The 24,461-nt window shown below is 39.9% G+C and overlaps 2 protein-coding genes across 4 annotated transcripts in view; one reads left to right on the forward strand and one right to left on the reverse strand.

Moving 5' to 3' along the window:
- CTNNAL1 (catenin alpha like 1) overlaps positions 1–24,461 on the forward strand; it is a 223,378-nt gene that overhangs the window by 160,693 nt on the left and 38,224 nt on the right. For all 3 annotated transcript variants that reach the window (XM_075826781.1, XM_075826779.1, XM_075826780.1), the window contains exons 8-11: positions 283–369; positions 13,598–13,756; positions 14,762–14,854; positions 18,457–18,607. In XM_075826781.1, coding sequence (XP_075682896.1) covers positions 283–369; positions 13,598–13,756; positions 14,762–14,854; positions 18,457–18,607 — 490 coding nt within the window. The remainder of the gene's footprint in view (positions 1–282; positions 370–13,597; positions 13,757–14,761; positions 14,855–18,456; positions 18,608–24,461) is intronic.
- ABITRAM (actin binding transcription modulator) overlaps positions 1–24,461 on the reverse strand; it is a 159,078-nt gene that overhangs the window by 61,565 nt on the left and 73,052 nt on the right. Inside the window, exon 8 of the mRNA XM_075826788.1 lies at positions 2,646–2,712. Coding sequence (XP_075682903.1) covers positions 2,656–2,712 — 57 coding nt within the window. The 3' untranslated portion in view covers positions 2,646–2,655. The remainder of the gene's footprint in view (positions 1–2,645; positions 2,713–24,461) is intronic.

The raw sequence follows: 24,461 nt of genomic DNA on the forward strand, positions 1-24,461 counted from the left end.
TGCAAACAAGATTATTTCTACTCACTGACAGCAAGCAGATATTAAAAAAAATGTTGAGGCAGTAAAACACAAAGTATATTATGAAAGATACATAACTTATTCTACAATGACTAATGTTGATTTACAAGAAGAAAAAAAATATAGAAAACCCATGTCCTGTTACTGCAGATTTATTAAAGAAGATGAGATTTGCATATTGATGTATACAGTTATGTTATGTTTCTATTGATTTAGTCGTATAACTAAAGTGATCGGTTCACCTGTCTGTATATTTTTCTGCAGCAAGCCCAGAAGACAAAAGACGTTGTGGAAGACTTAGAGTTGGCTATACTGAAAACGTGCCAATGCATTACAGAACTGAAACGTGAAGTGAGTTTGTGGGATTTTTCTGCAGTTTAAAAAAATGTTCACCTGTAAATAGTATTGTTTGTAACAAATAGACTTGGCTACTGTAGGTCAGAATTGTATTAATTTTGGGCAATGGTCTTCAAATTTTATGTTTTTAAGTGTGTTCTCACGTTGTGGTCAAATTGCTTTACGCAAAATCATGGAAAAACTGCACCATGTTGCAGCAATTATGCAAACTGCGACGTATGAACACACCCTAAATATATTTGGCGTTTGGTTTCCTGGCATTAACATATTTAAATAAATTCCTCAGAAATTCAACCAGGAAAGATCAGCTTTCATTCAACCACCTACGTCCATTATAAACAGCTCGGTAATTCTTACACAAGCCTTAAAGCACCACGGTACCAATGTGTACGTACCATACAGGCAGCCTGAAGACCTCCCCATTCCCATGGTCAGTTCGACCCCAGAGCGATTACTTTAAAACGAAGTAGCCGAGATTACCGTAGACAATAGCGCTGCATGCTGCGCTATTGTCTCCGGTAAAACCACAAACACCCCAACGGAAAACCGACAGAACCCATTAGTCAACTGAAGCGTTGCTTCCGGCATTCCATTGTTCTGCACCCCTGACGGAAGTTGAAAAGTTGAAACCAAAAGAAAAGAAACGCATCCGAATTCCGAAGTCTTTTTACAAAGATTAAAAAGTAGTAAAAGCCCTGTCCTTGCTAGGGGCCTGTTCACACCTGCGTTAGTCTTTCCGTTGTTCTGCTGCTTCAGAGGAGCAGAACAATGAAAAATTGCACCTGACAGACTTCAATGGGTTTTGTCATGGAGTTAGTGGTTTTACTGGAAACCATAAAACAGCTTGCTGCGCTATTGTTTCCCGTAATTTCAGCCAGATCCGTGAAGGAGGCTTCAAATGGAGCCTTCAACGCAGATGTGAACAGACTCTTACGCCTCATGCACACGACCGCATGCGCCGGCCGAGTCCTGTCAGTGATCCGAGGAAAGATAGAACATGTCCTATCTTTCCTCGGATCGGAGACTTAGATTATTTTTCACGGAACCGATTCACCCGCTAAAGTGAATGGGTCCGTGAAGACCATCGGGTGCCACTCGGATGCCATCAAAAACGGCCTGAGTGGCACAACAGTCGTGTGCATGAGGCGTTAGGCCTCAAGCACACTTCAGTGAAATGTTTGTGTGCTATCTGTTTTTTTTGACGGATTGCGCACTGACCCATTGATTTCTATGGGGCCATGCACACTTCCGTTTTTTATTTTGCGGAACCTTGTGACCGTTCCACAAAAAATAGAACCGGTCCTATTCCTGTCCGTTCTTGCGTATCAGTCTCGCCCATTCTATTCATTGGTTCGTTAAAACTAAGGACCGCACATAGAAGCCATCTGTTTGCGGATCCGTGATTTGCGGTCGTATATATGGCCACGGATGTGTGCTTGAGGCCTTAGTCTGCTGCGCTGTTTTATTATGAGTGGGTGTTGCATGTGTCTACTAAAGCATTAGGATGGTGTTCTGAAATGTATAAGGCCTTGTTCACACTGAGTTCTTTATCGCGTTTTTTGACATGGAAACCGCATTGAAAACCGTGCCAAAAAACGACTGAAAAAGCCTCCGATTGATTTCAATGGGAGGCGGAGGCGGTTTTTTTAAAACCGCGAGCGGAAAAAAATGTGACATGACCAATATACAGACGAGGCATTTTCCGCCTTAAAAACCCCATTGAAGTCAATGGGAGACGGAAAAAAAACTTCGCAATTGGCCGCAGCGTTTTTTAAGGGTTTCCTGGAAAAACGCTCGTGTTTTTTTTACTTTGCCTGTTGAAAGAGGTAAAAAAAAAAGCCTAAAAAAAGTGGGGAAAAAAACGTGTGGTGCAATTTTCTGCATGCAAAAAAACTCAGTGTGAACTAGGCCTTAAGAATTAACCTCTTATTACTTTTCTAAATAAGACTCATTGTGTCGAGTGAGGTTAAAATCATGCAGGTGAAAATATTATTATGAGTCTGATAGAAACACGCTGGCACATGGTGTTGAGGCTTGTGACATATATAACAACGTTCTTTTGAGATCTGACTATATAGAGTATAATAAATCGGAGAGTGAATGTTTCTCTGAATATGTTTCCTTCCTACAAGTATGATGTTGAGTGAGAGAGATGAGCAAATATTTGTCTTATACAATTTTTTGGTCTTCTAAACCATTTTAAAACCGATGTTATAACCAACTGGTCAAGTCTACATGATATGTCCAACATTCCCGGAGTTTAGACTTACCTTTTTATTTTTAGAAAGTAAGGGTCATCTTCAACCTTCTCCACTTTAACGACTTCAGTACGGACTTCTAAAATAGAGTGAGATACAGTTTTACCATCTCATTTCATAGTACTGTTCATTCATAAATATAATGTTACTTTCCCCTCTTAGGCATGAATAGGTATGTAAAGCTGATATCCCTTTAGTTGTTCAGTTATCCCTAATATTCTATTATAAGGCTCTTAACTTGTATATATTAAAATATTTCACTTGTCAAGAAAATAATTTACGCTGCTCCCAGTATTTGGATCCAGATCATTCTCTATTTGATGTATTAATCAATTACTTCTAGGAGCATAATATTCAATTTGACTTTTTCTTTAAATAACCTCTACATTGGATGCATTAATGCTAAGCAGGCTATGAAGAAACAACAATTAGATTGCCAGCTTCTTCTCTACTGCACTCCTTGCCAAATAAATATAAGCTAGCCACGTCAGAGGAGTTTGGTTCTCCTTGCCATATAAATACAAGCTAGCCACGTCAAAGGAGTTTGGTTCTCCTTTCCAAATACAAGCTAGCCACGTCAGAGGAGTTTGGTTCTCCTTGCCATATAAATACAAGCTAGCCACGTCAGAGAAGTTTGGTTATCCTTGCCATATAAATACAAGCTAGCCACGTCAGAGGAGTTTGGTTCTCCTTGCCAAATAAATACAAGCTAGCCACGTCAGAGAAGTTTGGTTCTCCTTGCCATATAAATACAAGCTAGCCATGTCAGAGGAGGTTGGTTATCCTTGCCATATAAATACAAGCTAGCCATGTCAGAGGAGGTTGGTTATCCTTGCCATATAAATACAAGCTAGCCATGTCAGAGGAGGTTGGTTATCCTTGCCATATAAATACAAGCTAGCCACGTCAGAGGAGTTTGGTTATCCTTGCCAAATAAATACAAGCTAGCCACGTCAGATGAGTTTGGTTATCCTTGCCTAGTCTCTTGAGTCTTAATCTCTTATTTTTTTTATTAAATGAAATCTCTCACTCTTTTATTCAAAAAATCTCCAACAGGGGTGGCAGGCTGTCTAGTGACTAGACTAGTCATGATGCCATCCATGAGACCACCGCAAGAGTTCAGATCGGTCTAGTGGCTGGTATCTAGCCAGCAGACCTCTAGAGCATTCGTATGCTGCGAGCTTTGTGGATTTTGAACCAGGCCTCTGGTGCTTTTAGCAATGAGTCCTTATACTTGCTGGATGATAAACACAATATTTTAGAACTTCTTAAAGCAGATTAATAGCTCAGTTAGAAGCACATTAAATCAAATCGCAACCCTTTGTTCAGTGCGCCCTGCAATTAATACACGATTAACTATAAACTTGCATGCAAGAAATGTTTGGCACAAATGACTGAAACTGAAAGAAGCCCTTTAATTTATGCTCACTCCTGTGGAGGGAATATTCAATTACTTTTGGGTCTCTATAGCTTTGCTACAGTTAGATAACAATTTTTCTTCTCTCAGGCCTCTGCTGTATAAGAATATTTTAATGTGTTTTTTTTTTATTAACCCTGTATATATGTATGTGTGGGTATTGTGCTTCTAACGACACTTGTGTGACATGTCCATTATAGATTAACCCATATTATACTGGGATAAATTACTAATTCAATCTGTAATCAATTCAATAGGGGGAATTTATCTTTTCCAATTTTTGGTGCACGTAATATTTGCAGTAAAAGTTGACACTTTTTTGAAAAGTGCATAGAAAAGTGGTCTGAATCTTAACGCTTTTTCTGGAAACTTCGCATCTGCTATCCTTATCTACTATCTGGCATGCCCCACCGATTGCTGTCTGGGGGGGGGGGGCCTACACTAGTCCACCAGCCTTCCCACTCATTGGACGACTGTGAGATGGTTATAGTTTTGCGATTGGTTCTGATGTGGTCAGATGACTGAGTGACGTACCATAGTAGGTTATACAAGACCAAATGGACACTTTCTCAATGCTACCCCATAGGACGCCGCTTACAGGCAAAATATGTCAGAGGCAAAGTTTTATTATTTTATTTCTTTAGCACTGCGCGGGCTGCAGCCTCCCAGTGTATCAATTGTGAATTCATTGTAGTGCGTTATTTTCTACTCCAGTCTGCAAAAGCAACAATTGGCCTGTACCAAACACTCACAACAAGCGCTCTAAGTAACATCTTAGTCTTCCAGTGTGTCAATTGCTGACTGCATTATAATGAGTTGTTGCTCTAAACTACAGTCTTTACAATCAACAGATTGCACCCAACCATGCACTTGCCTTTATAAACATTTGTGAAAGAATGGATCATTCTAAAGTGCTCACTGAAGTCCAGCGTGGTACTGTAATAGGATGCCATCGTTGCATTGTGTTTATGAAATTTCTTCCCTCCTTGATATTCCACGATTCAGGCCCCATGCACACGAACGTAAAAAACGCCCGTAATTATGGCCTGTAATTACGGGCCTGTAGACTTCTATTGGCCACGGGTACCTCCCCGTATGCTTACGGGAAGTTGCCCGGGCCGTTGAAAAATATAGAACATCTCCTATTTTAGGCCGTAATTACGGCACGGGCAGGCCCATAGAAGTCTATGGGGCTCCCGTAATTACGGGTGACTACGTGTGTGGACCCGTAATTACGGGAGCGTTGCTAGGCAACGTAAGTAGGTAGTCACTGTCCAGGGTGCTGAAAGAGTTAACTAATCGGCAGTAACTCTTTCAGCACCAGGGACAGTGACTACCGATCACAATATAAATCAACGTGTAAAAAAAAAATAGAAGTTCATACTTACACAGAACTCCATGCTTCTTCCTCCAGTCCGGCCTCCCGGGATGACGTTTCAGCCCATGTGATCACTGCAGCCAATCACAGGCTGCAGCGGTCACATGGACTGCCGTGTCATCCAGGGAGGTCGTGCTGGATGTCGAAAGAGGGACGCGTCACCAAGACAACGGCCGGGTAAGTATGAATTTCTTTTACTTTTACCTCGGAAAGGGCTGCACCTTCTCTCTATCCTGCACTGATAGAGAGAAGGGGCTGCCGATTAGTGCAGTGCAATTTTGCAGCGAAAACGTGCCCGTAAATACGGGTGGAATACTGGTGACACCGGACCCGTATTTACGCCAGTATTTACGGGAGGGAAAAAATACGCTCAGGAACCACAGACAACTCTGCCACGAAGTGGTAGACCGCGTAAAGTTACAGAGCGGGGTCACCGAGTGCTGATGGATTTAGAATGGGATGTCCTAAAAGCTCCTGTAGGTGTAATGTGTAGGGGTCCCAAAACTTTTGTCCATATAGTGTATATAAGCGGTATAGTGCCACACTTTGACCACGTTCGTTTCTTATATCTGACACTTTAGACTTGGTTGATATTAAACAATAGTACTACCAGACAGAGACCCTGCGCTTTTAAAGTATAGATTTTTTTTCTCCTCAAGTACGCAAGTAAGTGTCATTCACACTACATATTACATTTCATAATAAAAGTTATGTTTTAACTATTACTGATGGGTCGTGTAAGAGGTTATTTGTTCCTAGGGACTTTTTGTGTGTCAGATTTTGACAATTTATTAAGATAATATATTCTGAATTAGACTGGCGCATGAAATGCCAGTCTTGGTAGATCTCCCCATAGTACTTTGAACTGTTATGACCATTCTAAGTATGGTTCTTTGTCCAGTGTAACGGAGATATAGTGTCATATAGTAGAACACGCCAAGGTCAAATGGAAGCTTACCACAAAGGCAAGATTAGAACAGACATACAGTCCCCCGATGACAGGCATCTGGATATTTACAATATATTATTAACCTTTATAGGGGATTATGTTGTTAGTTTATTTGCTGTTGAGTGTAGAAATTTGCAGTTTACAAAGCAGCAACAAAAATAAAACCCAAAAAAACAACACTATAGAACAACATAATGACTTAAGTAGACCGTTGTCTCACAGCTTGGCTGACACCGCTTTCTTCTAGCTGTAAATGACCTTGTACATGCCTTTTATCTTAATATGCACCTACAGTATGTTAACATTAACCCTTCAGGACCCATCCCTTTTAGATGCCTGAATGTCAACAGCAAAATGTCACCTTTTGGAATTACACATTCTAAGGGTGAATATTTTTAAAGTACAGGTAGGGCTTAAATACTGTGTCAAAACACAATCCATAACTTTTAATTCTATTTAGTATTATATAGGGAGAAATAGGCGAAGGTAAGACCAGCATGCAAAAGTCCTTCTTTTTTCCCACAAATATTTCTTACAATTTAAATTTAAAGAAAACGTAATCGCGCAATATAATCCTCCCACAAAAACTTTTTTAGTTTAGGTGGTTAATATAACATATTTAGCATAATAGGAATGCATAATTACATGTAATATGCATCCATGTCAGAGAGGGTACTCTTGATGATACAATGGGATTGGGGGAGAAATAATTTTTATCTCTCTCGAATTGCTAGGCATTAGATCACTATTAGCAGTGGTCCTCAAACAGAGGAATGCTGGGAGGACCTATATCATGTCTCCCAGCATCCTCCTCTCCCCATGTAACAACTACAAGCCTGTGATGTCATCGTGGGCGGCATCACAGGTTTCCATAGAAGCGGCCCGGACACAGAAAGCAAGCATTTGGGTCCCAGTACTAAACCCAGTTCTCACTTTGAGCGATGTGTTTAGTGCCCTTTTGGACAGAGAGCTTATCATTTCAGCTCCCTGTCATCACAGGAGAGTCGGGATGACACGGTCAGTTTGATCTCTTTAATGGCAGAGCAATTATACTTTTTACTACTGCCTTGGCCAATACTCTTTAATGCTCGTCTCTATCCGTAGCACGCTAACATTTACATGGTATGAAGAGCAGCAGACAAGGGTTTAGTGCTAGCTTCACTATTCATATTCTAATATTTCAAGCAAATGCCAGTATAAACATGTGAGCTGTGGGCGGTGTATACCTAATGAATTTCCTGCCTAAGGGAAAGTTAAAATAGCATCTTCAATGCTTTATACCAAGCAACATAATAAGTCTTTTTACCGTTTATATTCTGCAAGAAGCTAATAAATGTTTTGCTTAAAATGTGGTATTTGTTCATAAGAGAAGCTAAAAATGGTTCCGTAGAAGCCTCTCAAAAAGAAACCCAGTAATAGAAACGATCTCTCTCTTTCTTTTTTTTCTTTTGGCATACTGGAATAGCTTGATTATCCATTCACAGGAGTGGAAAAAAGAACAGTAATTGAGCATTTCACAGTATTCAACGTTGCTTTTCATTTACAAACAAGGTAAAAATGAATGGACAATAATTGACACATATTTATAATAACACAACAACAAAAATGCAACTCAAAAAATCTACTGCTCGGCTTGTCCGTTTTATTCCTTGTACCAAAGACCTGTGAAATGTGTCTATAAAGAAAATTTTATCAAAAAAATAGTCATGTGGCTAGTCAATTAACTGTTTAGATGTTAGACAGCGATGCTTGGTCCCATAAAGGTGAAGGTGGTTTGACCCTGTCACATCCTACACTTTAATCTCCATGCTAAACATTAAAAACGGTTCGTAAGCAAAATAGGGGTAACCACCCCGAAAAGGACAACCCCACTGGATATCTGCCCTTTATATCCTAAACAATCACCCAATGTGTTTCCTCCGTCTGTGTAATCTAAGTTGTCAGGGGACCAAGCTGTCGAGGAAATATAGAACTGTAAATATAGTCTGACATAACTGACTTTGGTGGGCCGTATGCAGATAGACTAATTGCGTATGTCAAACCCTTGTAATTGAACAGGTGGAGCTAAAAAACCTCTGCAATGCAGAAATATCCGCCTTAACTTGGGCCGAGCTATGTACCAGACACTCCGCCGGAGTATGCAATATCTCTTCAGGGCAGGTGGGCTAGACAGCTGCCTCCAAATACAGCCACGTTAACGCAATAATGCTACCACGGCATCCACAAACGGAAATCCCCGGACATAATTAAGCACCGAAACACGAAGTCTGCATCATGTGGAAGGGGAGGAAGGGCCAGTTGCTATGTAGAAATGTCCTTCTCAAACATTGTACTGCAAACGTATGTGTACAGTGGGCTGATGTAAATAGGGTTGTTTATGGGCTACCTACTTTAACTAACAGCGGCTGGAGCATTTAATGTAAAAACAAATCAGGATAAACTGGAACAAAATAACATCATGAATAATTTGATAGGCTCAATATCTTCATAAAATACTGATGATGGCTCAATAACCATTATAACTGATCCAAAAACATAGAAAGATAGAAAGAGGTTACATTATCTACATGTTACTCATGGGTGTTAAATTAGTACTGCGACCAAGATGAAACAGATTTTAAACCAATGCTACCAGTACATATTCTCATCATACTGTACATGTTTATACAAAGCATCCGCAAGTAAGGCGTTAATTTAAACCCTGAGGTGCCATGGATCTAAATCTGTCTTTCAGTAAAATGCGCCTATCCCGATCTTCACTTCATAGTTAGGGGCACATCTAAATTCCAATAGATTTCAACCACCTCGAGATACCATGTGTCTCTGATACATGTGTCGAGAGATAGGGGTGTCCCTTTTGTGAGTGATATCTCCAGAAATGTCCACCAATGTGTCAACGAAAATCACTTCAGTTTTTCCCCACATTATTTTTTGGTGAGCCCATTAATCGCCTTATAAATTTATACCTTTAAAACAACCTTTTATAAAATACCTTCTCTCAAAGGTTTCAACCATGACAGAGCCCCGTGTACTGAAGAAGTGTTCTACACCAATTATACCCCAGTCATGGGGAATTGATGACAAAGATTCAATATTTGCCAAAAGCCACTCTTTTTCAACCACCAGGCCCTCAATTTTCCTTAAAATATCCATTGTATCTCATGTGTATGATGAAAGACTTGACACAAAGTCTCTCAAGACACAGTTGACCTATATGCCGACATTACGCAAAATGCTGATAATCCCAGCGATAGATCTGCCCTTTTAATGGTTGTACTTTGGACAGACCATATAACTTCACTAGCTGTGGTTTGTTAGGAGCAAAAATTTTAATTCAACTTCATCTGTCAACTGGTCCCTCTTAGACTGTGTCATAATGGTCTTCAATTCAGCAACAAAAGAAACTATTGGGTTACCTCTTAAGATCTCACAACATTCACTATCATCCAATAGTTTAAGACACAAGGAATGATCATCCAAATCTTTCATGACAATAATATTGGGTCCCTTGTATGAGTTTTTAATTATTATGGTGGTGTCCCTCTCTAAATGTTAAGGTTCTTGAAACTCCTCCCTTGTAAGATTGCTTGAACATTATTGTTTCTAAGGCCTCATGCACACGACCGTAGCCGTGTGCACGGCCGTGATTTTCGGGTTGGCCGGCTGCGGACTGTCAGCCGCGAGCCGCCCGCAAATCGCGGGACATGCACATGGCCGCGGTCATTATTTTCAATGAGCCCGGACCGCAGAACACGGCCGTAAGAAGACAGGTCCGTTCTTTCTGCGGTGCGGGCTCCCGGGCCATGCACGGACCGTAAAAACTACGGTAGTGTGCATGGCCCCGTAGAAATGAATGGGGCCGCAATTCTCCCGTGGATTTTCGAGGGAATTGCGGCCGCAAAAACACGTTCGTGTGAATGGGGCCTAAGGGTTTCCAGTTCTTTTGCCACTAGATCAAAAAACGCATCAACGTAAGAGAGAGATTCCTGTGGGAGCATTTTGGGACTTTTGGGGCGTAAGTCAGTAAAGGGGCCTTATCCTAGAGGTCATTCATTGTCCTCCATGATATCCGAGAACACTCTCGTACCTGCCAAATCTTCCAATGACACACGTTGGAATCTTTGCACAAGTTTGATTTGTTTCTTTAATTTTCTATCAAGGATTTTAAGATTAGATCTCTCGTTCAAGTAGAATCTGCATAAACTGTAATGAGCTGTTCGGAGTCTCTTCTATATCAATTTGTGGGACAAAGTTATATGAAGACCTCTGGGTATAATTCCATTTTAATATAACTTTCCAGGGATTGAACTTCCCACCATCAGTTTTTTTAAATGGAATCAATAGTGCAGTCGACTGCGCTATTGATTCAGTCAAAAAAACTGAACCCTTTCACAACGGTGACAAACGGAAACCATTCGAAAGGTATCCGTCACCCTGACCTATGGTTTCCGTTTGCCTTTCCGTTGAGGGGCTTCCCCAACGGAAAGCTCAGATGGAACCCCTCAACAGAAAGTCAACGCTGATGTGAACCGGCCCAAATGGAAACCTTTCGCAACGTTTCCGTCACCATTAAGATCAATGGTGAGGGAAATGGAAGCTAAGGTTTCAGTTTGCCTTTCCGTTGAGGGGTTAACCCGACGGAACCCCTCAACGAAAGGGCAACGCTGATGTGAACATAGTTCACAATTTCTTGATAGCTTGGTTATACTTGAGACTTAATTCAGCCATATATGTAGACTTGCTTTTTGATTAAAATCCTATTAAAATCAACTTTTTTGTGGCGTCCCACAAATACATGCACTGTAGCATTCCCAATATGAATGGGACTTTTAGAACTGTTTATACTGAGCACAAATACTGACAATGATTGCATTCACCAGGCAGAGCTGTAGGAGAGGGAGCATAGGTAGAAAAACAACAAGCAGTATGCCATTCATGGTATATGGGAAGCTGGGTGACCACTTGCTGGATATACCATTACAGAATCCATACATCTATTAGATTAAGACCACTCAAAAATGGCTGAACATGTTATTAAAAGGCATCCCTCAATAGGATTTATGCAAGGTTAATTTTTTTTTATACTATTGCTGCCGGTTTACATTCTTTGGTCAGTAGCAATTTATTAATTTGACATGCATATCCTTCACTTTATGGACTTACAACCCTAGAAGCAGTGACATGAATTCAGACAATCCTCTATAAAAAAAAATTAAAAATGCAAATATAATGTGCAGTAAAATGACAGAAATTTATTACATGCAAAACCATGATTTCAATATTTCAGACTAACCTACTTTGTAACTATTAGGCCCTATGTCCATATTACATCTGTGACAATGTATGAGTTATACGTGGCCATAATAGGGCACCTATAGGCTTGTGTGAGTCCCTACTGTGTCTCCGTATGTCTCTGATTTTCTGTGCCTTGGTCCATTGGATGATGTATTATGGAGGCATTCTCCCCTAGAAGCATTGCTTCTCGGGTAGAATATCTCTAACACACGGCACCCCACGGAGCACCATACCCTCACTATAGCAAATATGAGAACCTGATCGAATTCATAAAAGTGGGTTCCGAATACATGTATAATAATCATCTAGACTATTTCTGAATTACAGTAAGGTGCCATGAGTCTACTACATTTTTCTTAACATACACTTACTGCCTATTCTGGTTGAAGGCATGATAGACGCACCATTTAGTCTATTGACCCTTATCCGGATGTATTATGTAGCGACCATTGTGTATTGAGCTGTGTTGCTATTAAAAAAATGTACAATTCTTTATATGGATAATTATTAAAGTTTGTAACATTATTACTTTATGGGTGTTTTTGCTCAATGTGTAGGTTTTTGTTACTTTTTCCTTAAATAGTAATTTATTTGTACAGTCGCAGTAACCTATACTGCTGCCCATAAACCATTCGGGCAATGATTATGTACTTCATGAATTTCCCAACAACGCCTTTTGGGATCCCAAAGGCTAGTAGTGCCCTTTGGCACAGAGTGACACAAACACCTGTGTCTATTAGACCATTTAGAATAGTTTACGAACAAATGCGAATAAATCATCCATGCATTACAGGAGTCCCTCACGGATTGTCTCTATAGTTGTAGAAAACTGTACCATTGGTATATCAAATTGATATCGCTGTAACAAATCTGCACCCACATTCCAAATACTTTTAAAAGGAAACAAATCAAAAATATTCGCTGCCAAGAAAGCAGTGTGGATGTATTACTGCATAGCAGATCTGTCAGCCCAGAATAGATCCACTTTTTCTAACCACATATTTTGCTTTGCCAAATCTGAGGAGGAAACAAATGCCACTCATTAGCTGTACCACTCAGGAGATAAATATAGGCCAGTGTATCCAGGAAAATGAAATCTCCGTCCTGTCACAATTTGGATACAGCATTCACACATGCAGTCATTTTATTATATCCCTTTTTTTTTTTTTTTTTTTCTGAGCAGAAAATTCAGTTTATAACTATAGAACCTAATAAATTACCTAGAGGATTACTTAGTTTCTTTCTTTTTTTTTTTTGTCTGTTTAGCGCCCCTTTGTGGATAGCACACTGTGTCTGCATCCCAAACATTGGTGCAAGGTAGCTAAGGCTTCATTCACATGTGCGTCGGGCTTCCAATTATGGGTTCTGTTAGACTGTTTCCTCAGGGGAACCCATGAACAGAAACCATACCTTTCCATTTGCGTTACCATTGATTTCAATGTTGACTCTTCCATAGCTAATGGTTTCCGTTGGTTTCTGTTCCGCAAGGTTTCAGTTTTTCAGTGGAATCTATAGCGTAGTCGACTACGCTATTGAAATCTTACAGACCGGGGACAAACGCTATGGTTTCCCTGACGGAAAGGTCTGACTGAACCAGTGAACGCAAGCCCGACGCATATGTTAACGAAGCCTAACAGGGACCGTTCTTGTGTCCTTGATCAAATTATTGAAACAAAGTGTCTTTAAATAGAATAAAATAGCCATTTTGAGTTCGAGGTAGCAGTTACACCCATGTACTGTTGCATGAGGGGACCGAAGGGCAACTTTATCTCACAAAAAGAAACCGTATTATAAATGGCATGTGGTAGTGGGGGGCCTGTTACAGATTTTACATTGAGGCCTAGGAGCTTGAAGTTCTGCTTCTGACTAGATACAGTGCTGTATATACTGATATAAGTTGTCACAATAACGGTGTTTATTTTCAGCTTCACAGTGCAGCTACGACACTGGCATCTGACCTATTAAGATACCATGCAGATCATATTGTCCTAAAAGCACTGAAAATTGCTGGAGCAGAAGGAAACCTGGAAGCAGTGGCAGGGTATACCTGCAAGTTATCGGAGCAGAAGGAACAACTTGTGGAGGTAGGTTTCCAGAATTTGGTCCATTTCAGACCTGTTTGATGTATGTGTTGGTTAGAATGTGTTTTCTATGCACTTGTTAACTTATTCTGGCTTCATATTCTATGGAGGAGATTAAAAATATACACACATTTTCTATGAGCAAACTTTTAGCATCATAGAGTATGTGCTGCTAGGACGTGGTACTGAGAATTTCTAGAGGGCAGCTATGGTGCAGTTTTTGCATGTGTTTTTTTTTTTTCAGCCAATGCCAGGACTCGATCTCCAAAAAAAAAAAAATGTAAAATCAAAACTACACTTGATTTCACCCAAGTGGCAGTGTAAAAAATCCCTATAGCCACGTTCAGACGTAGTGGAATTGTTGTGGATTTTCGGTGCAGTACCCATCAACACGTAGCAGAAATAATCAGAGCGTTCTGTGGATTTTCACAGCGCCTTGTGTGTTAGCAGAAATATGGACCTTAAAGTATAGCTTTATTATGGCCGTCTGAAACCAGAGAATTATATCGCAGGAACACTGAGACATGTAAAGCATTATGTCATTACTTTCTAAACTTTCGATTTACATGGGTGACTTATTATACGAATTTCACTATGGGATGCAGCCTGACCCGACTTTGGCTTCCATTTGCCAAATGTAGCAGCAAGTTGCTTCCATTGAATGTATTGTCATGGTTTGTCATTATTTGCTATGATAAACCTTCAAAGAAAAAAAAATCTCCTTTCAAATTCATGACCAAAATAATAATTCTAAAGTATGACATTTTTATATTCTGTGGTAATATTTCTACTCAGTAAGTGTAGTATTGTAACATTCGGAATGTACTGTAAGATGATATTGTTTCCGTGGAGCCCCTGGCAATTGAAGATACTGCAGTAGATGATGGGGGTGAAACAGTTATGTCCTAAAGCTATACCAATTGTTTTTGTCTTGGTTCTTCATAGTGAATCATAACATAAGTGTATAGACATATTTCATTACTAAGGAATTTCTGATCTTGCTTGTAGACTTGTCGGCTGTTGAGACATGTTTCAGGCACAGAACCTTTGGAAATCACATGTATTCATGGAGAAGATACGTTTCAAGTGACTGGTCCTCAGGTATGGAGAGCTAAGAAATTCTGCTTTTCATTTTTAACATGGGGGAAATAAAAAGCCAGGGAACAATTATTAACACGGCAAGCATTACTAAAATTTCAGAACACTCAAGAACGAAAAACATCTTTGTGCAGCAACCCAACTTTAAACAATGAGAGAATTTACAAACCAATAGTTAGTGTTGCTAAACGTTTGACAAACGTCTGACATGTCATGATGACATGTCAGAAGTTTGGATTGGTGGGGGTCTGAGCACTGAGACCAATTGCTAGAACGAAGAAGCTGAAGCGCTCGTGTGAGCAGGTCAGCCGCTTCGTGTCTGTTCGGCTTTTTCCGGAAATAAATGTATTGTGTACAGACCCCATAGAAAGTCTGAGTCCATACTCGAGTCCGTACTCCGATACATCGGCTTTCCGGAAAAAGCCAAACCGACACGAAGCAGCTGAGCCAGCGTGTTCCTCTAGCAGCTGGGATCCTTATGAACACTCCCAGCCCCGCTATAGAAAGATTGCTATTGAGATCTGTCTGTGGCAGGGCTCAATAGCAATGCACTGATTTTGCCATAGACTGCAATATTGTGATATTGCAGTCTATGGCAAAAGTGATCTAATGATCGCAGGTTCAAGCACCCTAGGGGATCTAAATTAAAGTTAAAAAAAAGGTTTTAGTAAAATATAAAAATTCAAATCACCCCCCTTTCCCTAGATCACATATATAAAAATAATAAACATAAAGCTCAAAATGTACGAATCAACTTCTTTTGCCACTTCAATCCCCCCAAAAAATGAAATAAGTAGTCATTAAAATGCCCGATATTCCCCAAACTGGCATGAATAAAAACATCTTTCCACATACAAAAAGACGCCTTACACAGCTCTGTACAAAGAAATATAAAAAAAAGTTACGGGGGTCAAAATATGCAGATGCTAAAAATTTTTATTTCTTTCAAACTTTTGTACTAAAACATAAAGAAAACTATATGAATTTGGGATCACCGTGATCTTACTGTCCCGCAGAATAAAGGTAATACGTAATTTTCACCATACATTGAACATTGTAAAAACTAAACCCATATATAAATCGAGGAACTGCTGGTTTTTTCCAATTCCACCCCAGTCTGAATTTCTTTCCACCTTCCAAGTACATCACACACAATATTAAATGGTACCATTAGAAAGTACAACTAGTCCCCTAAAAACTAAGCCCTCTTATTACGTTATGACCATTTGAACTCGGGTATGAAAAAACAGAAGCATAAGAACGAAGATTAGTCTGGTCCTGAAAGGGTTAATGAGAAGAACCATGTAACTGGAGCCCAAGAGCTGGCACACTGTAAATGGTATATGAGCATAAGAGGCACAAATAGAAGTGGCCTGACCCAAAAGGAAAATAAGCCAGTGTTATTAACTCTGCTCATTTCTTGCTTTGAATGACTGACGATGTGGACATTTTAGTGTTACCTGATATTTATTGTACCCGCTTAATACCATTAGGCTTATTTGCCTATATTCCGCTTTATTATACCTGTACAGGACTAGAAAAGGGCAGCAAAATCAATGTTTTTCACTTTATATTTTTGGATCAAACTGTTTTTGTATTTACCTGCAAAAAGGTTACAGTACATAGCGAAGTTAAATGTAGAACCACCTCGATATGTACACTACCAGTTATTAGATATTCTCGATACTGCGCATTAGGCTTCGTTAACCTCTGCATTAGGGCTCCGCTCCGTCTGAGCTTTCCGTCGGAACGGAGCCCTGACAGACACAAAAGGAAACCATATGTTTCCTTTTCCATCAGCATTGATTTCAATGGTGACGGATCCGGTGCCAATGGTTTCCGTTTTGTCTCCGTTGTGCAGGGGTTCCATAGTTTTGACAGAATCAATAGCGTAGTCAACTACACCGGATCCGTCACCACTGAAATCAATGGTGATGGAAACGGAAATCTACGTTTTCCGTTTGTGTCTGTCAGGGCTCTGTACTGACGGAGAGCTCCGTCGGAATGGAGCCCTAGCGCAGATGTGAACGAAGCCTTATCTAGTCAGAATTCATAGGTAACCTACCGTAAGTTTATCGAATGATAAATGGCAAAAGCATCGACCATTTACAGGACATCACGGAGAAATTATTTTATATTTAGTTTCATTATGTAGATTAAAAGAATGCCTGCTATAATTAATATATTACAGTATTCTTATTCAGTGTATCTATGTAAATGTTACCCCACTTTTTTTTTTATAACTTCCAGTAAAAATAAAACCAATTTCTTTCATTTGGAATGAAGGTGCTTTGTTTTAAATATTAGAGGTTTTCTTGTTTTTATGGTGTTTGATTGTTGTATAATACAAAGTTCTGCAACTTTCCAATATGCTTTCAATTCTTAACCATTGACAAGATCTCTGCTTGCTGTCTGTTAATAAGAACAACTAGGAGGTTTTTTCAATTGTGTACAATTACAATAACTAACAAACTATCAGGGCAGGAAAGAAATTTGTGCTGCTGATGTATTTAGCTCACAGAGGATTGCATACACGGGATACAAATTTAGCAAACTCTCACCTGTAAGGCCTCATGCACACAACCGTGCTTTTGCAGCCGCAATTTATTTGCATTTTTGCAGAAAAATTACGGACCCATTCATTTCTACGTCCCTTTGCACACAACCGTGGTTTACATGGATCCATGTGGGGGCCGCAAAGGCGGACCGCAAAAATGCAGGACAAGTCATTTTACAGCCTGGATTTGTGGGTTCAACAATACTGGTGAATTGTGGATCTGAGAGTCCTGATAACACACGGATGCACAACGAAGGTTTTTTGCGGTCCGATGGACTGTAAGGCTGGGTTCACACTACCTATTTTCAGGCGTAAACGAGGCGTATTATTCCTCGTTTTTCGCCTGAAAATAGGGCTACAATACGTCGGCAAACATCTGCCCATTCATTTGAATGGGTTTGCCGACGTACTGTGCCGACGACCTGTAATTTACGCGTCGTCGTTTGACAGCTGTCAAACGACGACTCGTAAATGGACTGCCTCGGCAAAGAAGTGCAGGGCACTTCTTTGCCACGTAATCTGAGCTGTCCTTCATTGAACTCAATGAAGCACAGCTCAAGATTTACGAGCGTCTCAGACGGCTCGCAAAATGCGAGGAGGAGCATTTACGTGTGAAACGAGGCAGCTGTTAACAGTCTGTCTTTTCACACGTAAATGCCTCTCATCGTGTGAACATACCCTGAAGGATCCCTTGTTTTGTGAACTGCAGAACCAATGCAGTCCTGGGCATAAAGCCTAAGGTCTACTGGTCTGTAAGTACTAGGTCTGTAAAGCTTTTCAACCTCTGGATGCAAACTCAAATATTCTCATTCAATGAAAGATAAAGGCCCACATTTACGAAGACTGGCATATTTTCCGCCAATCAATGTGGAGAGCGTATTTGGTGACATTTGCGCCAAATTTATTAAAAGGCGCAATAATTGATAATTTTCGGTCAAATTATATTAGAATGGTGCAGAACTTTTCTTTATACAGTTATTAAGTTGTATGCACAGAAATCCTTTTTTTTTTTTTTTGCTCATAATTGACTATGTATTGTAATTTCCAGATTGTGTCCGCAGCAGAAACATTAGCGCTACATCCAACCAGTAAGATTGCTAAAGAAAACTTGGATGTCTTCTGTGAAGCCTGGGAGTCTCAGCTGGGTGATATGTCTGTTTTAGTGCGGGAAATTAATGATGTGTTCGAGGGGCGTCGAGGTAAGAAATTTGTCTGCCTACTAGAATGTGTAATAACGACCGTCTTGGGGGGACACTGAGCAGTTTATTTAGCCTCTGTCCTAGCTTTTTCCTTGAGATCAATGCCAGAGTAGCTTCAAATGTAACCAGTTAATGGTGTTTTACTTGCATTTTTACTTTACTAAAAAAGTAATCCGAAATTAGCAATTTTTTTCATAAACAATTGTGCCATTCTGCAAATAATTATTTGAGTAGATTATCTGATACTTCATTTTATTTTGTTGTCTTGTTAATGTTTTCGCCTTATAAATAGTCAGTGGTCTTATTTTACAACCTTTACCTCATAGTCAGTGGTAAATTTAAAATGTGTTATAAATAGTGTCCTTTTTTCCATGGGCAGTGGTATTTACCGTTACCAGTCAAACGTTTGCACACTTTGCACACACCTTTTCATTCCATGGTTTTTCATTTATTTTCATTTTTTTGCTACATTGTAGATTCATATTGAAGACCTGATAACGATGAAGGAACACATATGGAATTAAGTGGTCAAGAAGTGTTAAACCAGAATTAGTTATTTATATTCTTCAAAGTAGCCCCATTTTGCTTTGACAGCTCTGCACACTCTTGGCATTCATCTTCATGAGGTAGTCACCTGGAATGGTTTTTAATTAAGAGGTATGCCTTGTCAAGAGTTAATTTGTTGAATTTCTTGCCTTCATAATGTGTTTGAGACCATCAGTTGTGTTGTTCAGAGGTAGGATTGGTACACACTTCCATACAGTGTTTAGTCCTATTCAACTACTGTTCTAATCCACAAAATGGCAAGAAGCACTCCACCGAGTAAAGACGACAGTCCATAATTACTTTAAGACATGAAGGTCGGTAAATCTGCAAAATTTCAAGAACTTTGAAGGTATCCTCAAGTGCTTTCATGAAAACCATCAGATGCTATGATGAAACTGGCTGTCATGGGGACTACCCCATGAAAAGAAGACCAAGAGTTACCTCTGCTGCAGAGGTAAAATGTATTAATTACCAGCCTCAAAAATCGTAAATCAACAGCACCTCAGATCAGAGCCCACATAAATGTACCAGACACATAAACTGTTAAGAGGAAACTGCAAGAATCAGGCCTTTATGTTGAATTACTGCAAAGAAGCCACTACCGAGGAACAACAAGAAGAAGAGAATTGCTTGGGCCAACAAACACAAGGAATGGTCATTCGACCAGTGGAAATCTGTACTTTTGGTCTGATAAATCAAAATGTGAGATTATTGGTTCCAACCGCCATGTCTTTGTGAGACACAGAAAAGATTAGCGGATGACATCTACATGTGTGGTTCCCACCTTGAAGCATAGCGGAGGAGGTGTAGGGGTGCTTTGCTGGTGACACACTTGGTCATTTATTCAAAATTCAAGGAAAACTTAGAGGCTCTGTTACCAGATTATAAGTGCCCGATCTCCTACATAATCTGATCGGCGCTGTAATGTAGATAACAGCGTGTTTTATTTTGAAAAACGATAATTTTTGAGCAAGTTATGAGCAATTTTAGATTTCTGATAATTAGTTTATTAATGCCCAACTGGGCGTTTTTTAACTTCTGACCAAGTGGGCGTTGTAAAGAGAAGTGTATGACGCTAACCAATCAGTGTCATACACTTCTCTCCATTCATGTCCATTTGTACTCAGCACAGCGTGATCTCGCTGTGCTGTCACATACACCCACATTAACTTTACTGAAGTGTCTTGAGAGAATAGACATCACCTCCAGCCAGGACGCAATGTTTATTCACACTCCCGACACTTCGCTAAAGTTTGTGTGGGACTTAATCACAGCACTGCGTGATCTCCCGAGATCACGCTGTGAATAACATGAAATAACAAGCATGCTGTCATTCACAGCGTGATCTCGAGTGATCATGCAGTGCTGTGATTAAGTCCCACACAAACTTTACCGAAGTGTCTGTAATGTGAATAGACATTGCGTCCTGGCTGGAGGTGATGTCTATTCACTCTCAAGACGCTTCAGTAAAGTTAATGTGGGTGTATGTGACAGCACAGCGAGATCACGCTGTGCTGAGTACAAATGGACATGAATGGAGAGAAGTGTATGACACTGATTGGTTAGCGTCATACACTCCTCTTTACAGCGCCCACTTGGTCACAAGTTAAAAAACGCCCAGTTGGGGATTAAGAAAGTAATTAACATAAATCCAAAATTGCTCATAACTTGCTCAAAAATGATAGTTTTTCAAAATAAAAACCACAGTTATCTACATTATTACAACGTCGATCAGATTATGTAGGAGATAGGGCACTTATAATGTGACAGCGCTTCTTTAACCAGCATGGCTACCACAGCATACTGAAACAACATTCCAGCCCATCTGGTTTTCGCTTCGTGGGACCATCATATGTTTTTCAACAAGACAATGACCCAAAACACACTTCCAGGCTATGTAAGGGCTATTTGACCATGAAGGAGAGTGATTGAGTTCTGTGTCAGATGACATGGCCTCCGCAATCACCCGAATTTAGACGTTTTGGGATGAGTTGGACCACAGAGTGAAGGAACAGCAGCTAACAAATGCTCAGCACCTCTGGGAACTCCCTCAAGGCTGTTCTTAAAGAGACTCTGTCACCACATTATAAGTGTCCTATCTCCTACATAAGGAGATGGGGGCTATAATGTAGGTGACAGTAATGCTTTTTATTTAAAAAAAACGATTCATTTTCACAACGTTAGGAGCGATTTTGGTTTATGCTAATGAGTTGCTTAATGCCCAAGTAGGCTTATTTTTACTTTCAACCAAGTGGGCGTTGTACAGAGGAGTTTATGACGCTGACCAATCAGCATCATGCACTCCTCTCCATTCATTTAGACAGCAGAATCGCGTTCTTACTAGATCATGATCTGCAGCCACATACACAGCGATTCTGCTTGATTAACGTTAATCCAGTGTCCTGATAATGAATACACATGACCATCCAGCCTGGACGTCATGTGTATTCAGAATCCTGATACTTCTGAATCTTTTCTGTGAGATTCCAGCAACGGATACGAAATCTCGCGAGATTACGGGGGTTAACGAGATTTCGTTTCCCTTGCTGTAAATTTCACAGAAAAGATTCAGAAGTGTCAGGATTCTGAATACACATGACGTCCAGGCTGGATGGTCATGTGTATTCATTATCAGGACACTTGATTAACGTTAATCAAGCAGAATCGCTGTGTATGTGGCTGCAGATCATGTTCTAGTAAGAACGCGATTCTGCTGTCTAAATGAATGGAGAGGAGTGCATGATGCTGATTGGTCAGCGTCATAAACTCCTCTGTACAACGCCCACTTGGTTGAAAGTAAAAATACGCCCACTTGGGCATTAAGAAACTAATTAGCATAAACCAAAATCGCTCCTAACGTTGTGAAAATAGATAGTTTTTTAAAATAAAAAGCATTACTGTCACCTACATTACAGCGCCGATCTCCTTATGTAGGAGATAGGGCACTTATAATGTGGTGACAGTCTCTTTAAACCATTCCAGGTGACTACCTCATGAAGCTGATTAAGATAATGTCAAGAGCGTGCAAAGCTGTCATCAAAGCAAAAGGTGGATACTTTGAAGAATCTAAAAAGTATTCTGGTTTGTTTAACACTTTTGTTTACTACTTAATTCCATCTGTGTTCCATCATAGTTATCATGTCTTCAATATGAATCTACAATGTAGAAAATAAAGGATTAAAAACCATGGAATGAAAAGGTGTGTCCAAACTTTTGACTGGTGCTGTACCACATTTAATATATGGTTATCTGTGGCATACTCAGTATTCAGTACCTAGTGGTCAGTGATACATTTGGCGTGTTCCTGATACCTTTTGTGGTCCAGCCACTGAACATGGTTATTTCGGAGGCGCTGTTAGCACTTCCTTAGAACCAATGTGTCTTCCTGAGAGTAGTCACCGAAAAATCAGCACAATATCATTATGCTGCTTAGTGGTTGCCGGTTCCTCTTTGAGGGCTGTTGCAACAAGTTCTTTGTTCTATAAAAGCTCTGTACGTGGTCAATTGTACACAGGCTTCATGACGGCTGGTATGTGGTAGTTCTGCAGGTTCACATTTTCATATTGGTTGAGTAGATTTGTTTCTCAGATTTCCATTTAAGCATCGCTTTAATCCCCTGTAGCCCCTGGCATGACCTGTCCAGAGTTTCTGATTAGACATTGAAATGTGTTGCCCTTATTATTTGAACTCAATGATACTTCTTGAAAAGCTACATCTTAAAAAGAAGAGCCCCAGGATATATCTGGCTGTGGACTGGCTGGCCTTCTGTCCTCTTCCGGCACATTTACACCAAGGATTCACTAAACCTTCCTATTTAAACTGCATTGTGGAAAGAGGAAATCTATGTTTAGCAAAATGTCATATCATACACTTTACTGTTTAACACAGCATCAAATATTTATACTGTGGGAAATTAGTCTGCAGCTTAGCGCTAGTGAGCTTTTCTTGGTAATAAAACCAACGCTAAACTGCTGTTTTCATGTTGTATCAGTTTGGTATTCGTTTTATCTGTTGCTCAATGTTCTCTAGTTATGGTCCATTATAATGACACATTTTAATCGGATGTTCGCCTCGAGAAAACGTAAAACCGCACTGACTTGAACGTTGCTTTTTCAACAGCTTCTGCTAGTGCCATTGGGGCGTCATCGGGGAAATACTGTCATCTATCCCTAGACTTAAAGAACCACTGTCCTGTGTTATGTGCACATTGCTGGAAGGCAGCAGTTAAACTTTATAAGCTACATTATTTAAACATATTAGGGATAAACCTTGATATATTCAAATATAAGGGTGGACCGGGCCAGCAACTCTTCCGCCTCCCTAGATATTTCTACAAGGCTTTAAGTAAACTTGCTACACAGGTCTAGTGTTCTCTCTGTAGAGCCTGCTTAGTGTTAACATATTTAGAATGGTGCCACCCACTGCACGGAGAATACAAAGCTGTTAATATTAAAAAAATTCAAGATGATAGGTTCTCTTACAGGAATATAAATCAATGGTGATGAGAATGGGGGGGGGGGGAGTATGGTATGTATGAAAGTATGGATTGTGCTATAAAACAGGCCTTATTTCCAAGACCGTTTTCCATTGCTTGATCCACCATAGAAAACAAAACCACCGGCACTATTCCTTTAAAGCACAAAGGGTGCATCGGGTATAATGCACTCCGAGTTCAATAGTAAGCCACTCCATTTGAGAATCGGCAATGGTGGTGCTCAGGAGTCAAGCAAAGGAAATGAATATATAATACAATAGGAAGAACAAATAGATCGGCGGCAATGATCAATATTTTTATTCATAGATAAGCTAGCACAAATAAAAGAGTAGTGTCAGAAATGGCCTACCGCCGAATTGCATTCTCACGTACTTTCTCAAGACCTGCATTGCTTGATAATTCATTGCACCTGTCAATAGAATATCCGCTTTAAAATGCACTACTTTGTCTTCGCACATGCCGACTGACTCTTAATAAAATCTGAAAATGATTTCCTATGTCACTACGGTTAGCAGTGGTGGCATAAATGTTTGGGGTGATTTTATTCTCATAGTTGTCACTTGTTTGGTCTTGCTTGTTACTAGCGTAAGCACTAGCATTATTCTGGTTGTGTGCAGCTGAAGAAACCATTCTTATAGCATTATCTAACCACTGCTTCATCTTTAATTTTTAATGGATTTTGTGTTCTTTTATTGCAAGAAAATGCCGACAAGTCTAATTTAAATAAATATACATGACTGCCAACGCAATCCGTTCACGTGAAGTATTTCAACCCAGTGATTATTTTTCACGTGGAATTATGTTCTGTTACGT

This window comes from Rhinoderma darwinii, chromosome 5, assembly GCF_050947455.1.
Source record: "Rhinoderma darwinii isolate aRhiDar2 chromosome 5, aRhiDar2.hap1, whole genome shotgun sequence".
Lineage (NCBI taxonomy): Eukaryota > Metazoa > Chordata > Amphibia > Anura > Rhinodermatidae > Rhinoderma > Rhinoderma darwinii.